Raw genomic sequence first — 26,241 nt, 5'->3', positions numbered from 1 at the left:
CCAGTATGCGCAATCGTATTTTTGATGTCTTCCAATTGGCAATTCTCATACAAGCATTTAAAATGAAAGCAATCTATCTGCAACCACGATGGAGATAATAGGAAATTGAATGTTTCGTTCTTTTCAAAAAGCAATATCAATCCCTTTGAATTAATTATATGAATTCGGAAATTCGACTCAATTTTGTCCTGGTGCCTGTTACTGCGACCATGTCAACTTGTCCGCTTGCGGTGTTGGCCTGCAATTTGAACAAGTTAAACAAGTTACCATTGGACCAATTTTTAACTCCAATAACGTGGTGGAGACCAAGCTGGTCTGTGCTGTTCAATGGATCCCCATGCACCTTCAATCTTAATCTTAATCCGTCATTTAATCTCTTTTTCTCTAATTTCACCACTCGCCTTATTGTATCCGAGTCGTTCCCTCCTGCTTCGGTCACCCTGACCTCACTCTGCCATACCCCCCTCAAACTGGCAATCCAACGCTTCTCACATCTTCAACACGCAACTGTCTACACGCTGCTCATTCAGCGCCCCTCAAATCCTCCGCTTCCAACCGCCGATCGCATCCCATGTCACTATCGCGATCACCCTCTCCCCACCCGGGCGGAGGGTGGTCCAGCCCGGGTCTAACACCTGGTAGCGGGACCGCAACTCCGCGCGGATATTCACCAAACTCCCTTTCACCAGGCGGTATTTCCTGGGCATCGGCCAAAGCGAAAAGCGACGAGGTGCGCGGGTACCCGTCTTTCTCGACGCGCAACAGCGGCTTCTTCTCTAGACAGAAACATCGCATCTCATCCAGTTTCAGGGGTCAATCAGGTACCAATGGATATGTGGACAAGGATGCATATGGACGCGCGCAGTGGCGCTCTGGTGGCGCTGGGCGTGGGTCATTAGCTGCCCTGAGAATGTTGATGCGACGCGGAAGGGTCCGCGTTTTCGCTGGAATCCTACTGCTGTTGCTCGGTTATCTCTTTATCTGGTCGAGTGAGTGAAATTTGGGAATGATTGCGAAACAAGGGTATGGGCGCAAATCTAACTGGTTTCTTTTGTAGCGCTGGTTCAATTGTTTCGCCGGTCGCCTCTCGGAGGAGGACGCAAGGTCGTGATTATTCTGGGGTCAAATACAGAGGGTGGTGTTATGGATTTGAAAGGGGCACGCGAGTGGGCGATCGAGCGCAACAGTATCTGGAACAAAGAGCGATATGCAAAGAGATGGGGATACGAGTTGGAAATTGCCAATATGCTGGCTAAGAAGCGGTATTCTCACGAGTGGCGCGAGGGCTGGGAGAAAGGCGACGTGATCCGTGAAGCCATGCGCAAATACCCCAATGCGGAGTGGTTTTGGTGGCTCGATCTGAATACCTGGGTGATGGAGTATGGGACATCACTGCAGCACCATGTATTCAGCGACCTAGAATCGCTGGTCTACCGTGACATCAACGATTACAATCCCCTCAACATCACACACCCACTTCCGGAGTTTTACTTGGATGATCTAGGCCGCTCTCTAGAAGGCGACAAGGATCCTCGCTCGCTCGACATGCTTCTTACCCAAGACTGCGGCGGTTTTAACTTGGGCTCTTTCTTGATCAAGCGTTCTCTCTGGACGGAACGACTCCTGGATGCATGGTGGGACCCCGTCATGTACGAACAGATGCACATGCAGTGGGAACACAAGGAGCAAAATGCTCTGGAGTACATTTACCAAAGCCAGCCTTGGATTCGCAGCAGCGTTGGATTCTTACCTCAACGCACCATCAACGCTTTCCCTCCGGGTGCCTGTGGTGATACCAACAATCCTTCCATTCACTACCAAGAGGAAGACCATGACCTCGTCGTGAACATGGCTGGCTGCATGTTTGGTCGCGACTGCTGGGCTGAGATGTACAACTACCGGGAAATCAGTGATCGACGCAATAGGACGCCCTGGGAAGCTTTGAAAGATGCTATCGGTGGGCTATACAATCGGGGGCCTGATGAGGATGAAGGGGACCAACAATAATCTTTTGCATTCACTGGCCCTTCGTCTTTCTTCTTAGCCTCTCCTTTTTCTCATGTCTCTACGCTCTCCACGCACTTTTGATACTCAAACTTTTGTACGATATGGTGTTGTTCTTTTTTTTTTTTGCTTCATTTTCATTTCATGTTTTTTTAAGGTTGTTTGGGTTTTTACATATCGGAGTTTGATCTGCATTATGGTTGATTCACAACGGGCGTTGGGCGGCTGGAGTTGAATTTAGTGCACAAAAAATACGAATTTGAACTGACTTATCCCTAAGCCAATTCCTCCAATTCACGTAGACTCGGACATTTGCTCCAATCAGACAAATATACTATGTACTACAAATAAGCACTTTCTTTGAAGTAGATGCGAAAGCATACACCTTGTAGCCTTATAAGCAACCGAAGTCACGTGATGTGCACCGAAACTGCACTCATGGTCTTCCCACCACCCCGTTATTATCTCCACCGCCTTCCTCCTCACCCAATCACCGCCCCCCTAATCCAACCTCCAAAGCCATCGGATTCGACCGCATCAACCTCGCGCAACCTCCAAAATCTCCACACCAGGCCCGTCACCCTCAATTCCTCCTCGAACCCCAGGGATTTATCGACATTTCCCTCTACTCCGCACCACTACAAATCACTCACAATGCCCACCCCGGAGTCCGCCGCTTTCCTCGCGAAAAAGCCCACCGTTGCCCCGACCTACGAGGGTGTCGACTTTGAGGACAATGTCGCTGTGCACAATGCCCGTGATGCTATTATCCGTGAGCAGTGGGTTCGCTCTATGATGTCACGACTGGTCGGTGAGGAGTTGGGCAAATGCTATGCGCGTGAGGGTGTGAATCATTTGGAGAAGTGCGGCACCTTGCGAGGTAAGATCTTGTTCGCTTTCTTTGCTTGTTACCGGTATTAGGATCAATATCCAAAACTTTTTGCGTTGGATAGATATTTTGGGTTGCCTGGCTGTCTAATTGGCCTGGGACTCGCTCGTTGGAAACTATTCATTCACAAAAAAAAAACATATTGCTAATTTCTAACAGAGAAGTACTTTGAGCTCCTTGGTGAGCGTAAGATCAAGGGTTACCTCTTCCAGGAGAAGAACGCCCTCGGCGAGAAGGCATAAATTTCTCATATCATTGCTCGATTCGTCTACGTATAGAGCTTATGAAGGCGGGGGTGCCATCATGAAGCCGTGGCTCCTCTTCGGCACCTGTGGCATGACAGGTTGTTTTGAGAGCTCTGCTGTTCCGCTGCTTGGAACTGGCAGGGAAATTTCCGAGAGAGTGCTCTCTCTTGTACTGTACATATACAATATCATTCCAAGGTTATCTGGCCAATTTAGTTTTCTTTTTTTGTTTGGGTCATGTTTACTACCTAGTAGCATCCTGCCATGCCTGCCTAGGTGGGCTTTCTGTCTGGTGGTTCAAGGAAGATCGGTCGGACTGCTTTGCAGTCTTGCCATTAGGGATGAATGATTGGGTATACTATTAGTATCATCAATAATAAGCAGTCGAAGCTGTTTCGCTGCGATCTGGAAGTCCTGCGGGCGGTCCACGTAAATCAGGTAAAATGTCCTCATCACTATCATCAAGGTCGTTCCCGAATGATATAATTTCATTCTCGTTCGGCGGAGCCCGCATACGCATCAATTGGTCTTCATCCATCGAGGGGGGCTTATATGGTGCAGGTGGTGTATGTATATCTCGACCAGACGGCAAATTAGACAACAACGATGTGGAAGGTGGAATGGTCTGGGTGTTAATCTAAATAAAATCAGTATAAGCAAATTGATTTGTTTTTGCGGGTATATCAAAGGAAACCCCTCCGTAGGTTAAACTCACTGTGTCATTCATCCGGATCCACTTCGTCTCCAGCATCGTAATCACTCGGCCCTCCTCGTCACGTCCAGCATCATCTCCAGGCTCTAGGATACCTTTCTCACTACGGCCGCTGCCAGCATCTTTGCTTATCTTTTTCTCTTCCCGCCGCTCAGTCCACTCGCGCTTGAGGCGGGAAAACCCTCCCTTAGATGGAGCTGGCACTCCAGACTCATCAGCTCCAGGGGAATAGCCCGCACCTCCGCGTAGCCCAAGTGATGCACGTGCAGCTCGTAGCCATGAAATTCCCTCGCCACATTTAGCTGCAAGCTCAGCGTCGATACCAAAGAACCGGCAAGCACGCGCCCGAGCTACACGACCCAGAACTGCCGCATATCGTGTAACTTCGTCATCAAGACGGCCACTCTTGTCCGAGCCAACGCTTCCAAGTCCAGCAGCAGCTTGTTCTGCGTACTCTGCAGCACGAACGCATAAGCGTGCAAAAAGTAAAGCGCGCACCTTTGGGATCTCGGGCGCTTTCACCATCCATTCACGGTCATTAGGGTTTCGTGCCTGGATACACGCCACGACATACGCATCGTCTTTCAATACGGCGAGAAGCGTAGCTTCTGCAAGAGCAAGCGAGCCTAGCGCAGACTGTGTTGTCATATCCACATCCGATACAGACAAGGACCCCGAGGTCGCGACAGCCAACGAAGGCGATGAAGCAAGGAGCCCGTGCACCGAGCTCGCTTGGAGTAAGTATCGTGTTGCTGTCTGCACAGCTGCGGTGCGTTGCTCTGTGCTTTGGGTCGTGGGTGCATATACAGATTGGATGACGCTTGCCCTCGCGAGTCGGCTTAGGACGTAGCCAAGTGTTGTGAGCGTGAACGCGATTTCAAAATTTATTCCCTGGCCCAAGGTACGTCCCCCGCGCGGTCGGATCCCTTTTCCACTCGACGCATTGCTTGCCGAAGAGCTGAGGTTTAAAGCGCTGCTGCTAGATAGCGTTGTCTTCCAGGCGGATTCGATTTCGGCGTGTAGTGTTATCTCAATCTCTTCGCCCGAGTGGCATTGGTTATCCACGGATAGGTTGTGATAGCTTCCAAATTGACTGCCGTGGGTGGGATTTTGTTTGACAGTTTGGCCCCGTAGACCGTGTGAGATTGCGAACAGATGGGGCAGATAGTCATTTAAAGCGGAAAGGACGGTGGGGAGGTGAGCATCTTGTTGGGCGCCGCGGGGTATGCGCTTGTGAGCCTTGAGGGCGAGTCGGAGAGTATGGCGGGTGGTTGATGCTGACTGGGGAAGGGAGGGATGTGTTGAGGAGGATATGAATGTTTGGAACGAGAGGGGAGAGGTGGTTGGGAGGCTGAAGGCGTAGACCATGTTGATGCGGGGCTTGAATTGGGGAGTTGGAGATAGGAGAGGCGGGATTGATGTCACTTCCGTTCAAGAATCAAGATGGGTTGGTGACTTGGCGCTCGACAATCCATGAACATGACAACGAAACACTACGAATTAACATTTGATTATACAAATTTCAAAGTATTTGTTGGTGGGACCATCCTTTGAATCTCCCTTTTCTCATTATATAGATGACTACCACAATCTTGGATAAGTGAATATCAGAACTGAAACGCTTGAATATTGCAAGATGGATACTAAATAACACACAGGCCCGAGTGGAAAGGGCACCGCTGGAGAGTCGTGGTCTAAGCACGACTGTACCACTTCTCTCCTTTCCACTGCAAAATTGCAGTGGGAATGAAGCTGGCACCCATAATCAGTGCCGCGACCACGCCAGAGCTCTTCGCAATACCAACGCTGTCAAATAGATCGGTGAACCTGATGAGCAGTTAGTGAGAAGTTGCAATCTCAAGATTGGAAAAGGCTATACATACCAGAAGGGACCGATGAATCCCCAGGTTGAGCGGACAAAGTTAATAAACACACCAACACTGCCGGCATCCTGGGGATAGGTGTCCACGGCATAAGTGGTAAGAACAGTAGTGACAACTTGGTTTCCAAATGCTGCGATACCAGTGCCAATCACTGGCGTAACCGTCCATTGGCCTTCCTTCGCCTGTTCAGTGCATACAAGGAATACGACCATTCCAGCAATAGCCAGCAGGAACCCGATATAGCTCAGCCAGAGTCGGTATTCAGGGGCCGGCTTGCGGCCGATACGTCGAGCACGAGCGTTCATCCACATATCGGACATGACACCACCCAGTTGTTCGCCCAGGAGAGAGCCGATAATAAGGCCCAGGAATTGAAGACCAAGTTGTTGTGCATTCAGCTCGAACTTGCTTTGCAAGAGTTGAGGGACTTCGACGGAGCCCATCACGGAGGCAAACAGGAAGACCATAGAGTATGCGATCGCGGCGAGGAGAACAGGAATGTTGGTAAAGAGGGAGAGGGGGTGGAAGAATTCGGACAGCTTTAATGGAGTTGGATCGATTCGACGGAGGGATGTGTATTCGCGCTTGAATGCGGACTCTTTGCTTTGCACGTCGTCACCAATATAGCGGGTTTCAGGTCCGAAGAACAAATAGAGGACTAATTGAACCCCATTGGTCTGGTGCTTGTTAGTAAGGTTGTCTCTTTTTCAATAAAAAATGTAGATCAACTTACGATGGCCAGAATCCAGTAGATCCAGCGGTAACCAACTCGCTGGGTAACGAATCCAAAGATAAAAGGCCCGATAGGAACACCCAGCGTCACCATCACTGTCCAAATGCCCATGTATCGCGCTCTTTCGTGGCGGAAGAATGTCTCTGTGACAACGCCACTTCCGATCGCCATAGCAGGAGAAATGAAAAAGGCTACCAAGGCACGACAGGCCGCCATGGAGGCATAGTCTGGGCTCTTAGCGCAGCCAATGTTACACACACAGCTCAGAATCAATGACAGCAGGAAAATGGGACGACGGCCGAAGCGGGTGGACAGTGGCTTCCAAAACAACGGGGCACCACCGAGGATGGCGATTTGAAGTGAGGTGAGATAGCTCACTCGTTGAATGGAGACGCCCACATCTAGAGCGATATCTTCATAGGCACAGATAATGGCAGCGGCTGTGAATGTGCCCATGCAAGCATGGAACGCGACCAAGCTGAGATTGAGGACTTTCTACTAGCGTGTTAATTGTCTGGTACTCATTTCTCTTTTCTCCCTTCACTTTGGGAATTGGGATGGGGGTTTTTTTTCTACCTTGGATGATGGCCAGTTGTAAGGATCAGCTGGATCCATGCTGGGAATAGGATCAAGGTCGAGTCTGCCATGGCGCTCAAGCAGGTATGATTTGTGGGATTCGGATAAAATGCTTAATGGGTCATTGATTGTGCCCTCAGCCTTTTCATCTACATAAGAGCTCATCTTGTCTAGAGACTTGTCCGGGATTTCACCTGGAGTCGTCATGGTGAATGATGGAATGAGGAAAGAAAGAAAAAAAGGAAGAGAAGATACCAGGGTCCCAAGTCCCTCCTTTTAGCTCATAAATCATTCAAGGGGAAAGTTGTGGGATTTAGAACCCCGCGAATCTAGGTCCCCGGTCATCTCCCCTCCGGGTCATGGGACCGTGGGGGGAGGATACTCCGTTCAAATTAGCGGAACGCGGAGTACTGGGGAATCGAATCTGGGGCAAATGGAGTTCCCTCGGGTGGAGTCGAGAATGTCATACTAGAAAAATTATTCGAGTCTGATAATTTTGTGGAGTTGGTTCCGGTAGTTGTATTATTTTATTGCCGGCAAATGGTAGCTTGACAAGGGTTGGCAGGGTCTGACAGGGCTTTGAAAGGGGACCGATAGGCATATGATGGACGGGAGCAGTGGAGCGTGCCAGACTCGGGCGTTTTATGTTAGTTAAGAAGCCAGTTTATCGGCAAGTTCCTGGGCCGAAATCCACATTTCACCGAGATGCCTCGCTTCATTTTGGTCAACTGCCGATGCGCAATTCCGGACTTTGTGATTGGGGGATGGACCCGTATGATGAAAGAAAGTTAGAGCTCGGGGAAAGTCCAGATGCCGGGGATTTTTGGTGCGGAATTCATCCGTAGACCCTTGGACCTTGATACTTGAGGCTTTTTCGGGGCTTATTAGTAATGGAATACGAGGAGGCGTCAATGAACCGTTTTGAAGATCGTAATAGACTTGGCGAATGAACGTACACAGATCCCAAATGCCGAGATCCTTTTCGTATGAAGAATTGTTTTCCCCGGACTTTACTTGTTGAACTTACAAAGGATAAATTCCGGGGGGAAAAGTGGACTTTGATCCACTTATTTTCCTATGGCAGTCCCGTGACTCCCATCGTAGTACTAACTTGAATACCATACAAGTCCATAAATAGCCCTTGCTTGGGGGTGAAGAAAAGTTCTTCAAGAAAATTGAAAATGAAAAATTGAAAATGAAAAAGAAAGAAAAAATTGGTTTGGAAAGGGCTCTTTTGATTCATTTGAACGTAACACTTGAAGCCAAGAAATTGTATGGGTTGGAAGGATAATCCATGGTGAAATGACGGTGGAGGAGGATTTGAGTTGGGAATTTAAAAACTACTAAGAAATGGAATTTTCAAGTCCATCCGATCGGTACCATGGCGAAACATGACAAGCCTTTCGCCAAAGTGCGCTACTAAAATCCCGCTTCTCCCTCATTGGAGCTCAAAGGGCCAGATCCAGATGTAAATGGCTGCTGGAAACCCAACAAGAATGAGCCTCTTACCCGCCGACTGGAAAGGGAGCACGTGGATAGGGCCTAAAACACAACCCTGATTCTCCACGGTGCCCAGCGCAGGATTGAGACGCTTGAGCTCTCTGTTGTCAACTTTTCAATGCTTCCGCTCGACCGTCCACGTCCTTCCAGTAAGCTAGAGATCGGGGGCTGAAGCGTTTGGAGCCTGTTTTCCGAGATGGCTGACGGTTGACTGGTAGCTCGGAGACAATTGAGGTGGTAAGTATAATGTTGGAGGATCAATCTGATCCACGAAAAGGGTTGGTTCCTGGTCTTCACACTTCCATCGGGCCGTCTGACATGTTGCTCGGTGCACTACTGACACCCGAGCTGTCGCTGTCCGGGCTAGCTGGCGCACGCGATCGCACTTGTCGCCCCCATTCGCGAATACTTGGGACACCACCCTCGATGGTGATCGGGTGTTCCTCAGCATTCTTTCCAAGCACCGTACCTGCATACCGGGACTCCTCACCCGTCTTGCTGTGTTTCTTTTTCAAGGCCGTAAGGTAGTCCTCCTTCTCAATCGAATCGGGATCCACCATATCGCCTTCACTTGGGACAAAGCCTGCAATTCGTCGAATCTCGCGGTGCGACGGGCCTGTAATCCACCCGATCAAAGATTCAAGACCACGCATGTCTTCTTCATCCTGCCACTCTTCTTCCCATTCCCGTAGCTGGGGTCGGAGCGCGCCTGCGTCTTGGAGAGCTTGATATACATCTTCGAGGACTGGGGACGGGTCTTCGGGGTGGGCATTGGCGGCGTGAGCGGCGGTAGCAGATGCAAGAATCATAATGTATCGTGCGGTGAGATCTGATAGCGATTCTATAGCCGATGGTCTTGTAGAATGAAAGCCTTGTGCCCTGAGGATCTGGATTATGGGAGGGCGGAGGAGAGCATTGTGGAGGTTGTGGCCGGACATGATGTTGGGCTGACAAGATGAGGGAAAGGAACCCAATAGTGGAATGGATTGGGAATTGCGTAGATTTGATTCCTCTAGGGGCTTGCCACGAGGGTAAAGTGAGATGAAAGAGGTGAGTGAATGGAGGAGAGTGAAGGGATTGGGTGTGTTGTCTAAATCAAAGAAACGCGGAATCGAAAGCGGAGAATTCACTGGGCCGCGCGACTGGAAATCACTCTAACTCTCCACTCTCCTTCCTACTATCTTCCCACGCGAATCGCATATAACACCACCCAAAACCTCTCTATCTTCCTCCCCTTTCTCCACCTCTCGTTCCTCACCTCATAACTCCGGCTGTTTTGATCACAGATAATTATTCCCTCGACTGGCATCATGTCTGATGCTCCGCGACCGACGCTCAAGCTCAAATTTGGGAAGAAGCCGACAACTGAACCACCGGCCAACCCTCCGCCCACGCCAGCTGGACCATCTCAACCAAAAATCACCCTGAAGATCGGCTCCAAACCCAGACCTCCACTCCCAGGGACCGAAGAAAAGCCGAAAAAAAAGAAGACTACAAAGAAACGGCCTGCCGAAAATGGCGCCCAGCCAGAACCCGTTGCTGAGCAAGGTCCAAAGCGCCTCAAGTTGAATCCCTCTAAAAAGCCTGGCCTACAGGCTATTCGCCTTAAGAACCAACGAGTGGTAGCTCATCGACCGGTTGGTGTGGGTTACGACTCGGAGGCATCAGACACGGAAGCCGATCCCGCCATTGAAGAACAATTCATTTTACGAATGGCACCAGGGGAGGACTGTGAATATCTTCGCAAGGCCATCGCCGAGCGATCATTCGATAAATCAGAATTTTCATTCAAACCCTTAAATCGTGAGGGGCGACGCGCAGTCTTGAAAGTTCGTGACCAAATGTATGCTGCGTCTTTGGTGGACCTTCCCTGCATTATCGAGGGAATGAAAAGCTGGGATCGTCGGGGCTGGTATAAATCAGCCGATATTTGTCAAATGTTGTTGGTCCTTGGACCTGTGTCTGGTGATCAAGAAGCGCTGGACTATCCTCTTCCTGATGACATTGAATATCCAGATGACAAGACACTACACTACCCTCACGGTCTAGCACCACCATTGCGATGGGTTCGCAAACGCCGCTTCCGAGATCGCGTGAGCTCGCGCACAATCGAACAAGTGGAAAAGTCAGTTGAAGATCTCGTCGCCCAGGATGAGACCTCCGTCTTCCCACCGCGATTTGAACTGGTCGACAGCGCGTCTCTGAATCGCGCTGAAGGATATGTGCAAGATGAAGAATACGATGATTACTACGATGAAGATCAGGATGCCGAAGGCGAGGTGGACGATGACATGGGTGCCGACTTCGACGAGGACCTCCTTGCCGCTGAGATGGAAGCGGCCTTAGCTGCTGACGATAACGATGTCTCCGCCATGCCCACAGATGCCGAGCAGGCAGAGACTCCGTCGGCCAACCCAGCTACAGCACCCGATGGACCAGGCGGTCGAGAAACATCGGTTGAAGATAGTGACGACTCGGACGAGGATGACCTGGATGATGAGCAGCTAGAGCAGCAACGACAACTACAACAATCGCGCGAAGAGATTGCTGAGCTGGAAGATCTAATTCGCACCGAAACCCGACAATGGGAGAGTCTGCAGAACCCGATTCTACGAAATAAGATGAGCCGGCGTATCACAGAGCTCAAGAAGGATCTGTCACTGAAGAAGGTCTCGGCTGGACTAGGGGACGACACGGATATTTGAGTGTAAGCGGTGCCGTGTCCGGCTAGGTTTTACGCATTTCATTTATACCATGATACCAAACCATTCTATTTACGGTGTTTCCCAATCATTATTTTTTAACCTAACTGATAACCACTGGGTCCCCGCTGGCCTCCCCAACTGCGCCCGCCACATCCACACCTTCATTTTGTCTCAGCTTGCGTTGCCTAGTGGCCTCTCTTGCAGCAACATCATATTGGGGGTCCGAAGGATCCTGTCCAATTTTCTCGCTGAGCATACGATCATGGTTTCCCCTCTTGACATCCATATGAGCTGCAAGATCTCTCTGCTCGCCGAATCCGGGATGTCCAGGCCCACCAGCGCTTCCAACAGGTCCAGCATGTGCACCCGCCCGAGCGCGCTGCATCCCCATTCCTTTTCGCTCCACCACATCCGCAATATATCCCTCTGCTGGTTGCTCCTCCACTCCGTACTCAAGGTCCACATCCGGTGAGCTATACAACCTCTCTTGTTGCAAACTGCGTTGCACGTCAAGGCGAGCTCGAGCCTCGTCGTTTGACGGGTTTGAATTTGCGTCCCTTGTGATCGCGGTGGAGGCATCCCCGTGTTGTCGTAAGGAGGCTCTTTGCTCTTGGGGGTAATGCGATACAGGGTTTGAAGCTTGGGCGTAGGCAGCCTCCTTGGGTGGTTGGGCGGGCTGACTTGGTTGGTTGGGGGTCTCCATTTTCATTTGAGGTTGAATGGTGGCACTGGGGGAGATGATCTTATGCGAAATTGTTTCTCGGATTTAGGGTAGCGTAAGTGTGTGATGGGGGAGAATTATTACTACGCAAAGGGATCTCAAGTACATCTGATATCGCCATGACGTCAGATTTGTTACATACTACTAGTACTTCCTGCAATGGAAGGTTCAAGTTGGTTTCTGCCACGCTTAATCAACTTCTATGATTGATTTCAAGGTTAATTCCCGTTCGAAACAACCCTTTAACTATTCCAAAGTTCCAAGATTATTCTTGAAACATTTGAACTTGATTTTGGGGTTCTGGAAACACACATCAATTGCTCAATCTCTCATAACCGGTATGGAACTGCACATGTGATCACCAACAGTACGGACTTGCTAGACAGAAAAATTTGGGTATGAGATTGATCGCCGGAAAACGGTCAATCGTCGATACATGTATCGGGTCAGCCAGTAGATTACTTAGATTCTAGGTTTCTTCTTTAGATAGAATCGCTATCTTCACTACTAAATCTAACATTGAAATCACCAGCACTAGGCTGTACGAAAAATGCAGTCCTACTGGGTTAGTATATATGCTAGTAGATATTGGATACTTTGCCAAAGAGCTTAAACCAGACTGATAGTTATCTGTTCGCTGGACTTTGCTTGATGCCTTCCAAGGTTTCAAAGTGGACTATTGCTGGTTACTAAAAGTAATGCGGTCTATTCTTGATTTTTTTTGTTCAACTTGGCTTACTGCTTTTGCCCGACTGGGGAGCCTTGGGGAGCTATGAGGGAACGACAATCAAGGCATCCGCCTGACATGTGAGTACTGGTAACTAGTAGGTGGATTGGAGTGATATGGAAGCAAGGAGAATACTAAATTGATGAGATCTCATATCTCTTTGGAACCAGCCCTCATCTTGCATTGTCTCAGACCACACTTCAGATCGCCTCCACGCGGCCCTGTTGCGGTTTAAAATGCTACGAGTGTGTAAGTAGCACTCTCACTTCAAATTTTGATGTATTTGTGTCTGGCCTAGTCAACCTATAACGAAAAAGAAGCAAAATACGCGTCAGTTTAGTCCAACATTGAAGTTCTCTCCTCAGATTGTGATCCTGACGAAACACAACGACGCTATGACTGGTTCAAACCCTGAGCTCCGAATGTAGTCGAGACATACAGTCACATACCTACTACGTACCGGATTTCCACTCCCAACTCTTGAGTCTTGACTTTCCACTTCCAGATTAGTGCTCAGTCCTTGCCGCTTTTTGCTCACTGGTCTGCTCACTGAGCATCACCTGTCATGACTCATGGTGGATTAGTTATCTCCCCCACTAGACCGCCGCAGCCCCGCTTTTTCAATCACACTCACTGAGCCTGAGCCCGGACTGAGATTTACTCAGCCTGACTCTGAGCGCCCTCATAAACATAAAAGCGGCGGGAGCTAACATTTGAAATAGGAAAGCCCCGGGAGTGAAAATACATGTATGGTACGTACAGGGATCCCTAACTCAAGTGCTAGTGACCTACTAAGTATTCGCCGAGATTCCAACATTAATTCTAAACTAGATTGACCTCAACCTGGCTCCAAGGTTCCAGAAAAGGGTTTGTACATAGGTAGACGACATACATCGAGATTCGAGATATAAAATGGAAGATGATTCGCTTTAATCTTCATGTTGGTTTTCTGAATTGTGCACACAGCTCCTCTCAGTCTTCTCAAGGTTCAATCTTGATCTCTTTGTCAACATTAGGTCGACGTTAGCTTCTATCTTCCAACGCACCCAGGTGAGTTCATGTGAATGGACTTGATCTTGCAACCTTGCCCAGGTGGAATCTTCAAGTTCAATGTTGGGATCCACCTGGTCAACTGGTTGATGCAGAATGATTCTTCACATGTGGAAGCACATGAGGCTAAGCAGACAATGTTGAACATTCGTAGATTTATTACACTCAAGATGCGTTTCAACTACGTCTTTGCCCTCCTGACCTTAGGAGGTATTGCTGTTGCGGCTCCGGTTGCCTCCAACGCTGGTGCGTACATTTACTTCCTATTATAGTGGAATTTACACTACAGCCCTGGAAGCATCTACTAATAACATGAGTCTCACAGAATCTGCGGTTGCCCAGAGTGGCATCGGCTCCGGGGTCGGTGTTGGCTACGGCAGTGGTTCTGGTAGCGGCATCGGTGCCGGTGCCGGCAGTGGTAGCAGTATCGGCGATGATGAAGGCACTGGCAGTGGCACTGGTGTTGGCGCTGGCGAAGGGTCCGGAAGTGGAGAAGGCTTTGGCCTTGGTGCCGGCGCTAGCGGCGGCATTGGCATTGGAATTGGCGAGGGTAGTGGAAGTGGAAGTGGTGTTGGATTCGGAGCCGGGGAGGGCAGCGGATAGATCCATCGCTCAATATATTACAGCAGATTGATATGGGAGAAGAGGTATCATAATCAGCGTGAATAAATATTCGAGGGCATCTCTATTTGCTTCCTCGTAATAACAAATGCATCAAGTCATAAAGTAAAACAGCGCTATCGTAGAGAACTCTTCACGGTCATCACTTTTTGGTCTTGCTGGGCCGGCCCAGCCGCGTAGGGGTATCTAGCTGGTCGACCAGCGGACGATATGGTGAGGCTAGTATATGTTCTGGAGCAGGTTCTCGTCGTGGCTCTCCGGGATCCGGTCGACGTAGTTGTTCTTCGTGCATGCGGTCAAGTGGTTCCCCAGTCACCTGGTACTTGGCCCAGTTGATCGGGGGCATCCGCACGACATTCTGCGGTTGTGGTATACGGGCGAATGCTGACGGACTGTCACCATGTGATTGTTTTGGGTTTTCATGATCGTCCTCCTCTTCATCCATCTCGTTATCGTCAGAAAACTGGATGATAGCCCCGCGATCTTCGGTACGTAAACGGCCGGCCGCCAACTCACGCGCAAAACCCTCTGGGTCAGCAGCTGCGGCCTCCTTCATGCGATCTAGTGTTTTGATGTCGCGCAGGCTCTGTTGCTTCTGCAGCTGCAGTATGGAAATGGCCGAGCGTAGTGCGATCGCATCGGGGTTCTCACTCTCTGAGATTGGGACTGGGGGTGGTTCTGGTTTGAAGACGGGCGGATTTGGAGGGGGTGGCGGTGAGCGATATATGTGTTGTGTAGTATGAGTATTACTAGTAGGTGAGGGCGACAACGGCGGTGGTACAATTGTTGCGTTCTTTGCGGCGACCGGTTCGAGTTGGGCGAACACTGGTGTCACTGGGGAATAGGTCGGGCGGGGTGGAGGTGATCGATCTGGTTGGTTTTCTGCTATCGCTTCCTCTTTCCATGTTTTCTCGCGATTGGGTTTCATTGTTGGCGAGAAACTCGCAGGGTTCACAGAGGTGAACATCGGGTTTGCCCTTGGGCAAACGGTAGAATGAGAGATTCGGAAGTAAAAATGCGAAGGCTGGACGTTCCAGTGGTTTCTGGCCCCACGGGAAGTGACGACACCGGAGTTGGTAAATGGATTATGGATTGCACTTATCAATGGCCATCTGAAACCCTCAACCCTCTTGAACTTTCAAGTAAAACCAGAAACAAGTCCTGTCAAGTAGATATTGTTTCAAAATGAATTTGAAGTGTTTTGTTATTCACAGACACCTGGGTCTTTCTTTGTTGGTCGATCGGTCCGGACTCTGGAGTGAAGTGAAGGTTGGTCGTGAAACGCCCAGTGAATGAAAGAATGGGCGCCTGTTCCCTAGTTTCTCAACCCCAAATGGGACATCTTAAATTCTCCCCTTATTGCAAAAGCCTTGATCTCCTTTAGGATTGGTTCGACCCGCGGGGGAGGAAGGGGTGGAAGCAGAGGTTCCAAACAAGTTGAATTCGGTATAGTAAGCTCCTGGGCTGTAGGTCCGGTTTGGGTCTGTAGACCATGTAAAGAAGATTGAAGAAGACCAGAATATACCTAGGTGAGGTATAAGATGAATCTTTATTTATTTGAATCTACTATTTATTCTTTGAGCTTTGAATGAGAAATTGTCAGAATCCAGAAAACATCGGTAACCTGTTACCTGTCTATCATCTCGGGTCTTGTCAAGACTCAAGGGCCCCAAGGCCACACTGTACACCGCCTTGGACGGGGGTTTGGTCGCTTTTCTCTGTCGATACAACTTTACAGTTCCAAAGCTTGCAAGTGACTTCAACTTACTCTTCATTCATCAACATTCGTGTGTTCCAAGCAAACATGGGCATGTTATTCAATGTTTCAGGTATGCTACTGCAGGTATTCGATATTCAACCCTTTGACTGGGGAGCCGCAGGTGTCATTCCGGCATGTTGCATAGCAATTTCAGAGGTTATACCATGCTATTCCTACTGGCATATACTGGATTTCCCTCCAGGGCTTTGTTTCAGATATAACCAAGGCCCACTGAGGTTCCATGGACCATGGTTACATTTCATCCCATCCCGGCGGTACTAACTCAAGTTTGGAGTATCCATCTGTTCATAGCTTGTCGAGTGCGCGATATCCTTAAGCTGCAACAAATTCTCCTGCATACTTTGAATTTTGGTCTGAAAGCGCTTATAGCAGTCTGGCCCAAGCGGCAATCGAAGAAAGTCTCCTTTTCCAGCACTCACACCGGTGCCTGTCACGGCTTCCACAATTCTCTGGGCCACTTTAAAAGGATCGCCCGGTTGATTTCCATGGCCAGATCGGAACAAATCCAACACGTTCTCCAATGGCGTTCCAGCATAGTCCTGGTTCATTCCAGCAGCTGGTTCGACAAAAGAAGACCAAAATTGGGTGCGAAGTGCACCTGGTTCGACGATGAGTACACGGATACCGAATGGCTCTAACTCTTTTGAAAGGCTTTCGGACATGCCTGCACGTGTTGACTGGTTTAGCTTTTGCCCAATAATCTCCACCCATGGATGACTTCATCTCCTCATGTCAAACGAGGATTACTCACCTTCCATAGCAAACTTGGTCCCAGCATACATCGCGCACGTAGGCAACCCATCTAGCCCTGCACTACTGCTGATGTTGACAATTGTACCTGATCTGGCCGCTCGCATAAACGGCAGAGCACCCTTGAGTACACGGACAGGGCCATAAACATTCGTGCTGAACTGCGTGGAGATCTCCTCTTCACTCATATCTTCAATGCTTCCCAGGAGTGAATATCCGGCGTTGTTGACAACTATATCGATCTGCCCGCCGGCTTGGTCTATCGCGTCTTTTACTTTCTTTGTTGTCTCTCTTTCTGTCACATCGAGTCGAATCCAAGTACCGCCGAGCTGTTCGATTTGAGGGTTCTCTACCGCTGCTTTTGTTGGATTGCGAGCTGTGGCGATGACCTTGTGGCCAGCTTTGAGAGCGACTTCGGCGATAGTAGCTCCAAGGCCAGAGGATGCGCCAGTCACAAGCCAGGTCTTTGCTGCCATGTTGTAGTTTAATATGCCTCGGGAATTTCAAAGAGGGTTTCGGGTTTTAAATGTTTGTGCGTTGAATCATATGTTGAATGTTCATATGAGTTCCACAAGAAGTTATTAGTGAATGAGGTGGCTGGCTACTAGCTTAAGTACTATTGTAGTTATTGCCTAGTATATGATGGATGCACACTACTAGTAGTGCTGGGGCAAGGACTCTGACCAAACACTTTCAACCTTGAAACGGAGGTAGCGGAGGTAGCGGAGGTACCGGGATTTTAAATCCGGCGCACTGCTCTATAAAGGCCAGTATTTCCAACGTTTGAAGCTTTCTAAAAGATTTCAAATATGTATCGAGGGTTGAGCAGTCAAGGAGATCACGGTAGCGGTCAAGGATTTATTGTATTTTATTTTATTTCGAGTAAAAAGTCAGATCTAAGTAGTACCTGCTTCAATGTTCGGACATCTGGAGTAACTTGGAAATTTCGGCCTCAAATATTGTGCATACCTCGTTTCACAATGTACTAGTATTTGTTCAAAGTTCTAGAGCGAGACCCCTAACTTTGAACATGACGAAATCGCCCGGGGAACGCGAAACAGATTGCTCCACACTGGCGTCAAGTCAATGGTTCTAGAATTTCATTATTGGCTTATTTACAACTATTCCACTAGGCATACGGCGGGTATGAATTACTTCCAAGGTTGTTAACCGATTGACTTGATTTACCGTAATTATTCAAATTTTGGGTTGGGGCGGTAATTGAAACTTAGTGAAACCATTGAGAAGTAGTGTGAACATCATTGAATGATGGGGCCGTGGGGTTTAGCGCTGGTTTAAACACTGTGCAGCCACCTGGTTCCAACTTGGAATGAGGTCAGAAGGCACCAAATAACTAACTATACAACATCTAAGCTCTTGAGCATTTGAAAGGTTGGTTTAGGGGTCATATCTTACAAGGTACTAACTAGTAGATATATACTCACTACTATGTAAGCGGCAGGAAATACGATAAGCCTCGCTGCTCCATGAGATATAATCAGTTCTGGAATCTTGATTCAATCTCCCTTGTAACGCGTCATTATGGTGCTATATAAAGAGTACCTGCAAGTAGCTGGTACACACATGGGCCACCCGACGGACGGGTTAAGGCAGGACCAGTGAGTGTAGTACTAGCCATGGGAACTCGGGGCGCGTCTCCCACCCACGGGGGGTACCTCAAAAATGCTGGAAATTTCGGGGGTACACGCGAGCGAGAAAAAAAAAAAAAAGGCAGGGGTAAACACTTGTCTTGGAGCTGGATAGAGCTATGGGATGGTCGGGGCTTGTGAACAAGGGGGAGAGATATGAGAACCTGGGAAACAGAAGGGAGAGAAACTGATCATAATGCTGCAATAACCATACAATAGCATGGAATGATCTACCAATCCTCTTGCTAGATCCACTTGTCCCCCAGCTTCGGGGAGGAAGGCCCGGCTCGATGATCGACGGATGCACAGCTTGAGAGGAAGTCTGTGCTTGTGCTTCAACCCCCTATTACTCCATAGGTACAAATAATTACATTTGGCTAGGTACGGCCAAAAAAAAAAAAAAAAAAAAAAAAAAAAGAGAGACCGGAGGGATAGAGTGATCTTCCCGTGAATCATGGGGCAGCTATTCCATTGTGGTACTCGCGTGTCATGGACCAGAAGATCATTGAGAGACGGGCGCAAGGAAGGGCCACGATATCTCCCCGTGGACATACTGGAATGAGGGGAGTAGGGGTGGTCCGTGGCAAACAGTACCGGGTCCGTGGACGAGACTATTTGGCATTGCTAACTCTATCGGTGCCAGGTGGATGCTATCCCTTGAGGCTGAATGTTCTGTGAGGAGAGAGCTTCCGAGGTATGACCTTGTGTGGGGAAGATTGAAAATAAGAAAATCAAAATCCAAATGGGATCGATGCAGAGTAGAGTGGTATTATGGGAATTCCTTAGGGGTGTTCATATAAGGTCGGGCAAGATTGGGGTCCCCGGAATGGAAAGATTGCTACCGTGTCAAGACTCAAGGGTGGAAAGAAAACCAAAAAAAGAACCCCTCAAAAAAGACGTCAAGGTATATTTGAGCATTGAAAGATGTACGGAGTATGTACCAAGAGATTCCGTACTTGTAAACTGCATTGGCGATCGGTGGCGATCATTCAGAAACATTCTGCAAGGCTACGACGGTGCCATGTGGCATCTCGAATTGGTATGGATGAGCGTGCTGAATACTCTAGCCGCAGGGACTCACACCACGGTATGGGCCCAATGGTATATACTAGATTTGTTTCCTGTACTCCGTAGAACACGGACAGACCAAAGAAAGCTGCAGTTTACAAGGCGGAGTAATTTGGAATACGCCAGCACAAAATCCGTGGCGGCGTTAAAGACCCACTTCAGCTTTTCACTCTCTAAATGGATTTAATTTTAGAATCCTAGGCGGTTGAATATCTTGTTGCCTACAATCAACTTGACGCCGCGTCAACGGATGATACTCTTCATTTTTTTTTCTTTCAATACCCAGGTGTAAAAACGGCCACCGTTTACGGGTATGTACAATACACCCATTTACAGAGTCACTTAAAACTTTCATAAATATTTCAACATTTGAACGTGAGCTGACTCCATTTTACCTCAATGGCCTTTTTACGGAGAACTTTGAAGTAGACCTCAATCTAGATTGCTGATAGACATCAAGTCCGACGAGGGGGCGAGAAAAGCCGAGATCAGATTGACACATCCATCAGGATCAGGTGCCAATCAGCCACCAAGTTCCAAGGTTACTCCGTGCCCAATTAACCGTGGCAAAGAATGCCGTTTTCTTTCACAGTGTCCAGCGTACGTTGGTGGCTTATGCCCGTGATGGTTGGGATATTTCGGGACTCAGGGTAAGCTTGAAGGATACTATAACGACTCGCGTGAATCGGGAGCTCGGGCAGCAAGCCCTAAGTGTCTAGTAAACGCCTGGGCTTTATTTGTTACAAATTATGAGATTGGAGGGAAATGAAGAGAAAAAAAAGAATAAGATCTACTAGTAGTCTAGCTTTGCGCCAAGGGAAACGGGGCGGTCGCACAGACTCGAGTAGGCTCCGAGCAGGGCAAGGTTCTCTGGGCCGAAGTATATCTACAATCTTCCAGATACCAAGATACATCCAAGATACCAATAAAGATATTCCATAAAATATTCCATTTAGACGCGCGCGCTTTTGGATGGATTTTTCGTTTTCATCCCCATTTCGAACGGGCGAAAATGGTCGACTGCGCGGAGCCAGTAACCCTCGAAGTGGAAGTGGGATTGGGGCGGCAGCGGGTGGTTGCAGAGCCGGCCCAGTCGCCGTTACAGTCGTGTCAAGCTTCTGAACGGAAGAGTGTGTCTCTGAGCACGCAGCTTGGACTAGGGCCATTTTTGGTGTCACTATGTACTTGGCGTGCCGGTGATTTAGTCCTGCTCGATGCCAGTCGCCGTGGGACATATCGAAAGGAGACAGATTACAAAACCAGATATACCCAAAACTGTAGAAACGTAGAGCCAAAAGAACCAAAACGAATAAGTTATCTGATATACGAAATTGATGAAGTTGCTTTTTTTTTGGGGGTTTTTTATTTTTATTTTACATGTCAAGTCACAAAGATTGCCATGTGTGTGGAACACGATACGGAGCGTGGTGTGGGTTGGACAGGTCGACCAAGGGGGAACAAACGTATTGAATACATGTTGGGCAGCGAGGATTGTTGAATGTTGCGCGGTATTTGGGACAACCCCCTGTCGAACATAAAAATGCCATGTGCTCAACGTTTGGGGATTAGCGTGGCATGCTGCAGTTTGACACTTTGGTTTTTGTTTTTGCTTACCAGACCCTTGGTAAAAACTAAGGGGTGGGCTATGTTGTTAACTTTGTATAGATCGAGGTCAAGCTGCAAGGGAGAAAACATGTCTCTTTCTCTCTCTCTCTCTCTCTCTCTTTTTTTTCCTCCTTAATTACATTTTCGATTTTGAATCTACAATTCCTTTCATTTCGAGTCCCCCCTGGGTCGATCCTTTGCCACGTGAACGAAAAAAAAGGAAGAAATCCCACCGCGTTTTGGGTGTACATACTCCCGTACATTACATGGAGAAGTGGGAGTTTCCGGAGTAAATCCTCATGCTTACTGTGTACGTTTCTTTTCTTTTTTCTTTTTCTTTTTCTCTTTTTTTTAGTGGATATACAAGGGAAAAGGCAGGCGCTCCCCACCACTTCGGCGGGTGGTACAGAAAAGTCAACCACGTTCAAACGTTGTGACGTGAAGACTAGAGGTCATGATGTAATGAGGAGAATGTCACAAAAATGGATAGAAACTTAGCTTGTCGAATGGGGCAAGAAAGAAAAGAGAAAAAAAGAGAAAAAAAGAGAAGCCAAAAACGTGTACTCCTTGCGTTGGGTTCCCAAGGGATATCAATCGAAAACAATGTCGGCATTTGGGAAGTCCAGTTGGGGAAAATATCTGTAAAGAATGGGAGCTTTGGTTTCTGTATCGGTATTTCCCCCAAATTGAATTGGTGGAGTTTTGGCCATGCGATGATGAACGGATCCACTTCCCGGTTGGCTTCTGATCCATCCCTTGTGAAAGCTTTTTTTTATTTTTATTTTTATTTTTATTTTTATTTTTATTTTTATTTTTATTTTTATTTTTATTTTTATTTTATCCATGGTTTATTTGGATTTTTAGCACTCTGCTCGTACTAATGCCGTAGGTCTTTGAAATTGTTCTTATTATTATTATTATTATTATTATTATCGTTATTTGGTTTTTGAATTTCTTTACCGATATACTCTCCCTTTCTCTCCGGGTAACCACGTCGGATACGGGATTAGTTTGGATTACAACCTTTTCTCTCTCCTCTCTTCTCTTTTCTGTACAGGTATGGTAAACCGATGGTAATTTTTGAAAGGTAGTGGAAGTTTTAGGTGGGGAGGGCCAATGTAACTCTGAGGAGATCTTGTCTCTCCTTGCCTTTTTCTCTCTCTTCTCTCTTGCCCCAGAAAGGGTCAGCCTCGTGGCACACAGGTGGAGAGTGTTGCGCGCAGTAGCGGCCTTGGCGCATGGTAACGATACCCATACATTCCGTTGTTTGTCCTGGGGATTGCTAGATTGTCCAGATGGTGAGTAGATGCCTTTTTTTTCTTTTTCTTAATTTTTCCATTTTGGTATCTTTGCCTGGGGGTCTATACTAGATTGCCTTTTGCTCCACTCGTTTTTTAGCCGGGACGAGTGACCGTAGAGTCCGGATCAAATCCTTGTGCCACGTTCCCTAAGCTTGATGCTCCCTTGCTCAGTATTACAGGTATTATGGTACCAACTACGGGTAGTAGGTACTCATATGGGAAAATGTCAACTGGTAGAAATTGTAGAAATCAATACCAGTGAACTGTGGTAATATATGGTATTCCCCATATATTGAAACTTTTTTTTTTTTTTTAAAAAAAGAAAGAGCATTCATAAAGGGATTCAATGTTTAATCCTTCTACTGAATAAGATCCTGTAAGGTTCAATTTGTAAAAACAGATAGGAAATTTAGTTCAAAACATTTCAAGGCAATCGATTTGGGGGAAATATGTAATCTAAATTCCTAAATTACTACTCCAATACGGGTAATTGAAGAGAGGAAGAACAAGGGAATCAGATATAATCCAAAGAGATCGGACTCGACTTTTTTGGACAAATAAGAACTAGGGATTAGAGGGGGACGTTTTTTTCTTTTTTTTTTTTTTTTCTACAGAGTCATCTAGTACTTCCCAACTTTAGCGTGGGATCGTCTTATTCCCCCCCCCCCCCCTCCTTCTTTCTCTCTCTCTTAATCTCTTTTAATCTCTCTTAACCTTTTTCATCGTTCTTCCTTCGTTTACCTAAATAGGTTGCACTCCGGCCCCTCTCTGACAGCATTTCCTCGTCTTTTCCTGTCCCGCTTTTTTTTTTATTACATTCGCCCCCAATCTTCCTGAAAGAGCAATTACAACGTGAGATTCGGAGAAGAGAGAAAAGAAGAAGAAGAAGGGAAAAAAAAGCCGCTTCTTACGCCGATCCCCGACGTGACGAACTCGGCTCTCCGTTATACTCCACCAAATCGTGACTGGCAGTATTACTGCGGCTCACCATTCTGACACGACACTCTTTCTTTCTCTTTTTTTTTTCTTTTTCTTTTCCATTGAAACTGGTATAGAGCCAAAAAAAGGGAATATGCAATAGTGTGCGCGTCGGTCAACATTGTCAAATCTTTTTTTCTCTCTCTCGTTATTTTCTTTTTCTTGACGCAAAATTCGAATTCACTCGCTCTTTTGCCCTTCGCTATTTTTCCCTTCGTTTTCTCTCCTACCCGTCACTCTTCGCACGCTTATCCTTCCTGCCCCTCACTATCCCGAACTCCATTCCACCCTCCATGATGGACTCGGTCGCCCATCGGCCATGGGAGCATGTGTCGTCCGGTCCTGCGACACCCGCGGCCTCGGCCCAAACCCTTCCCTCGATCTCGACCCTCACAGCGAACATGAACGGCGCAGGGCATACCCAGGACAAATCACCCGGCAATTCGTCCTTGAATACCATTGAGCGAGATTCAGGGAATTGGTCCATGCCACAGAGCACAAGTAGGAGTCCAAGGTCCGGGGATGCCCGTCCAGTGACTGACTTTGGTCCAGGATCTTCCACCTACTCGACCACAACCAATGGGACCGGGAACAACTATCCCTCTCTGACCTTCCTGACCTCAACATCCCAACCATCCCCCAATCGAGGACACATTGCGCCGGACCGGTCACCATACGGCCACGAGCAATCCACAACTCCTTCTTCAGCCGGCGCGCAACAATCCTCGCCCAATTTCAATTCGTCGCAACACAATTCTGCTCTGCCTTCCATCAACCAAAACTACGATGCATCATCTCAACGAGGAAGTGTGATTGAGATTCCTGAGTCGAGACGCAGCAGTGTCGACAGCCGCATGAACCAGGGCATTAGTTCGCTGGCCATCAACCCGGCCTCGCCATACCATAGCACCAATGCCTCCCAGTCCTCAATAGTGTCCAGTCTCCAGCGGGAACGGGGGATTGCAACTGATATGAACTCTTACCGGGGGCCTCGATACTCCGGGGGTAGTCAACCTCTATCTCCCTTGGGACCTCGCCCCAATGACTACCGAGGGTTCGCAGCAGGGCGAACTGCTCCGGCCATCTCATCCAATCCGCGATCCGATATCTATAATGCTGAGGCACCTACAGCCGGTATGGCTTATGCTTTCCCCGACCCAGATGTGGCTCGATCAAGTTCAATCTCATCCACCGAGAAGTCCAACCCACCATTCTCGCGAAAGGGCAGCACCGCGGAGTCGCTTAATAGCATGTACTCTGAGTCGCACATCTCCAGAGGACAGCACGGTAAGATCAGTCTCCATCCCTTGATTAAGGAGTGAAAAAAAAATAGAAAAAAGACCCCCCAAAAAAAACACCTTTATACTAATTAATTGGATCAGAACTACCACAGAATGTACACCATCATCATTCGTTACAGCATAAGCAAGTGCGTGATCTGATCGGGGAAGCGGAGGCCTCGGGAGCCAACACACCATATAGTCGGACCCCGGAATTACGTGTCACGCATAAATTGGCAGAGCGCAAGCGACGAAGCGAGATGAAAGACTGTTTCGAAGCGTTACGCATGCGTCTTCCACAGCCCCAAAATAACAAGTCCAGCAAATGGGAGACGCTCTCTCGGGCCATCGATTATATCACTGGTCTTGAGAAGAATATAGGCCAAATTCGTCGAGAGGTTTCAGTGTTGCGGACGGAGAACGAAGAGCTCCGCGCTCAATTACAGCAACAGACCAACGGCGCCTCTCGAACACCCTCGATATTTGAGCATCACCCAATGTCCGCGACACCGACCAATGGGCAGGCCCCGCCACCGGTGTTTTCGGGCTTTGGTAATGGCTCTGTGGTAGGCCAGGATCAGCCTCGTACGCTCCCACCACTGATGAATGGTTCGGTTGCTCCGATGCAGGGCATTCAGTATACCGACGAGCGACGATAAATTATCCCACAGTTTCCTTTTGAAGCCCAAATGGACGAGAAATGACTTATGGTGGTCATGCTGCGAATGCACACCCACGACTCCCCTTTATTTTCACATTATCATTCTACATATCCCCCCCCCCCTTTTAGATATGAAGCCCGGGGTTCTTGTTTTTACCCGACCTGTCTCGAGGCGACTCCAGGTCTTGTTCCTTCTCTTCTCCTTCTCATATGCATTTTTCTTGTTCTCTGGAGTGGCTCTCTTCGCCTTTTGAGCCTATTATTTCCCTACGCGGTTGTCCATCCATCATACCCGTTTTTGCTGTGTTGTCTTTTTTGAATTTTTTGAATTTTCGTGAGGCCCTGATGAACCGTTTGTGGCATCATCAGTCTTCTGCATGTTTTGCACATGATGGGCTCTTGGGGAATGGGGTTTTAAGGCATATGGGTCCGACGGATGTTGTTTTTTCTTCTACTTGTTTGTCCCCTTTTCGTCTTTTCCCTCTGCTTCTATACGAAGTGTGTACTAAATATCCAAAAGTGCGTGCTCTCACGCCGTCTGATATCCTTTAAAATTCTCTGCTTGTGCCAATACCAAGTTCTTTTCTACCGATGGTAGAGTTCTATTGAGGATGTTTTTTTTTTTGGTCTTTTTCAACTGTTGAGTGCGTAAATCAAGGACAACATAACAATATGGCAGCGCCTGAAGAAACTAAGTAAACCTTGAAAATCATAATAAAATACTAAAATTGATCAAAAAAGACATCCAAACACGCGATCTATTTTGGGGTTCTGGGATATCCTATCATTGGTGGTTGCTTAAG

At 48.0% G+C, this 26,241-nt stretch overlaps 12 protein-coding genes across 12 annotated transcripts; 5 read left to right on the top strand and 7 right to left on the bottom strand.

Annotated features, from left to right (window-relative positions):
- Nucleotides 1-571: 571 nt before the first annotated feature.
- Nucleotides 572-2,007, top strand: N7466_010720 (putative alpha-1,6-mannosyltransferase subunit; the record flags this gene model as incomplete). The annotated part of the gene is made up of 2 exons (XM_057170109.1): nucleotides 572-989; nucleotides 1,058-2,007. 2 exons carry the CDS (start codon nucleotides 572-574, stop codon nucleotides 2,005-2,007), a joined length of 1,368 nt encoding a protein of 455 aa, XP_057015841.1.
- A 435-nt stretch (nucleotides 2,008-2,442) lies between these two features.
- Nucleotides 2,443-3,135, top strand: N7466_010719 (putative NADH-ubiquinone oxidoreductase 12 kda subunit; the record flags this gene model as incomplete). The annotated part of the gene is made up of 2 exons (XM_057170108.1): nucleotides 2,443-2,884; nucleotides 3,053-3,135. 2 exons carry the CDS (start codon nucleotides 2,443-2,445, stop codon nucleotides 3,133-3,135), a joined length of 525 nt encoding a protein of 174 aa, XP_057015840.1.
- A 373-nt stretch (nucleotides 3,136-3,508) lies between these two features.
- On the bottom strand, nucleotides 3,509-5,218 carry N7466_010718 (pH-signaling protein PalC; the record flags this gene model as incomplete). Its single annotated transcript, XM_057170107.1, has 2 exons — nucleotides 3,509-3,775; nucleotides 3,854-5,218. 2 exons carry the CDS (start codon nucleotides 5,216-5,218, stop codon nucleotides 3,509-3,511), a joined length of 1,632 nt encoding a protein of 543 aa, XP_057015839.1.
- A 326-nt stretch (nucleotides 5,219-5,544) lies between these two features.
- Nucleotides 5,545-7,249, bottom strand: N7466_010717 (uncharacterized protein; the record flags this gene model as incomplete). Its single annotated transcript, XM_057170106.1, has 4 exons — nucleotides 5,545-5,677; nucleotides 5,734-6,410; nucleotides 6,467-6,961; nucleotides 7,043-7,249. 4 exons carry the CDS (start codon nucleotides 7,247-7,249, stop codon nucleotides 5,545-5,547), a joined length of 1,512 nt encoding a protein of 503 aa, XP_057015838.1.
- A 1,586-nt stretch (nucleotides 7,250-8,835) lies between these two features.
- N7466_010716 (Bromodomain associated domain protein) lies at nucleotides 8,836-9,480 on the bottom strand (the record flags this gene model as incomplete). Its single annotated transcript, XM_057170105.1, has 1 exon — nucleotides 8,836-9,480. One exon carries the CDS (start codon nucleotides 9,478-9,480, stop codon nucleotides 8,836-8,838), a length of 645 nt encoding a protein of 214 aa, XP_057015837.1.
- Nucleotides 9,481-9,852: 372 nt separating this feature from the next.
- On the top strand, nucleotides 9,853-11,247 carry N7466_010715 (transcription initiation factor TFIID subunit 7 family protein; the record flags this gene model as incomplete). The annotated part of the gene is made up of 1 exon (XM_057170104.1): nucleotides 9,853-11,247. The coding sequence occupies one exon, from the start codon at nucleotides 9,853-9,855 to the stop codon at nucleotides 11,245-11,247; it is 1,395 nt and encodes a 464-aa protein (XP_057015836.1).
- A 100-nt stretch (nucleotides 11,248-11,347) lies between these two features.
- On the bottom strand, nucleotides 11,348-11,950 carry N7466_010714 (uncharacterized protein; the record flags this gene model as incomplete). The annotated part of the gene is made up of 1 exon (XM_057170103.1): nucleotides 11,348-11,950. The coding sequence occupies one exon, from the start codon at nucleotides 11,948-11,950 to the stop codon at nucleotides 11,348-11,350; it is 603 nt and encodes a 200-aa protein (XP_057015835.1).
- A 1,965-nt stretch (nucleotides 11,951-13,915) lies between these two features.
- Nucleotides 13,916-14,348, top strand: N7466_010713 (uncharacterized protein; the record flags this gene model as incomplete). Its single annotated transcript, XM_057170102.1, has 2 exons — nucleotides 13,916-13,991; nucleotides 14,071-14,348. The coding sequence occupies 2 exons, from the start codon at nucleotides 13,916-13,918 to the stop codon at nucleotides 14,346-14,348; spliced, it is 354 nt and encodes a 117-aa protein (XP_057015834.1).
- Nucleotides 14,349-14,508: 160 nt separating this feature from the next.
- N7466_010712 (uncharacterized protein) lies at nucleotides 14,509-15,294 on the bottom strand (the record flags this gene model as incomplete). Its single annotated transcript, XM_057170101.1, has 1 exon — nucleotides 14,509-15,294. The coding sequence occupies one exon, from the start codon at nucleotides 15,292-15,294 to the stop codon at nucleotides 14,509-14,511; it is 786 nt and encodes a 261-aa protein (XP_057015833.1).
- A 1,109-nt stretch (nucleotides 15,295-16,403) lies between these two features.
- N7466_010711 (putative short chain oxidoreductase/dehydrogenase) lies at nucleotides 16,404-17,372 on the bottom strand (the record flags this gene model as incomplete). Its single annotated transcript, XM_057170100.1, has 2 exons — nucleotides 16,404-16,810; nucleotides 16,898-17,372. The coding sequence occupies 2 exons, from the start codon at nucleotides 17,370-17,372 to the stop codon at nucleotides 16,404-16,406; spliced, it is 882 nt and encodes a 293-aa protein (XP_057015832.1).
- A 3,034-nt stretch (nucleotides 17,373-20,406) lies between these two features.
- On the bottom strand, nucleotides 20,407-20,779 carry N7466_010710 (uncharacterized protein; the record flags this gene model as incomplete). Its single annotated transcript, XM_057170099.1, has 2 exons — nucleotides 20,407-20,499; nucleotides 20,537-20,779. 2 exons carry the CDS (start codon nucleotides 20,777-20,779, stop codon nucleotides 20,407-20,409), a joined length of 336 nt encoding a protein of 111 aa, XP_057015831.1.
- Nucleotides 20,780-23,793: 3,014 nt separating this feature from the next.
- On the top strand, nucleotides 23,794-25,436 carry N7466_010709 (uncharacterized protein; the record flags this gene model as incomplete). The annotated part of the gene is made up of 3 exons (XM_057170098.1): nucleotides 23,794-23,998; nucleotides 24,050-24,784; nucleotides 24,880-25,436. The coding sequence occupies 3 exons, from the start codon at nucleotides 23,794-23,796 to the stop codon at nucleotides 25,434-25,436; spliced, it is 1,497 nt and encodes a 498-aa protein (XP_057015830.1).
- Nucleotides 25,437-26,241: the final 805 nt, after the last annotated feature.

This window comes from Penicillium verhagenii (assembly GCF_028828195.1).
Source record: "Penicillium verhagenii strain IBT 33310 chromosome Unknown utg000012l_segment0_segment0, whole genome shotgun sequence".
Classification (NCBI taxonomy): domain Eukaryota; kingdom Fungi; phylum Ascomycota; class Eurotiomycetes; order Eurotiales; family Aspergillaceae; genus Penicillium; species Penicillium verhagenii.
The sequence above is the reverse complement of the archived record's forward strand: the minus strand, read 5'-3'. Positions and strand labels throughout refer to the sequence as shown.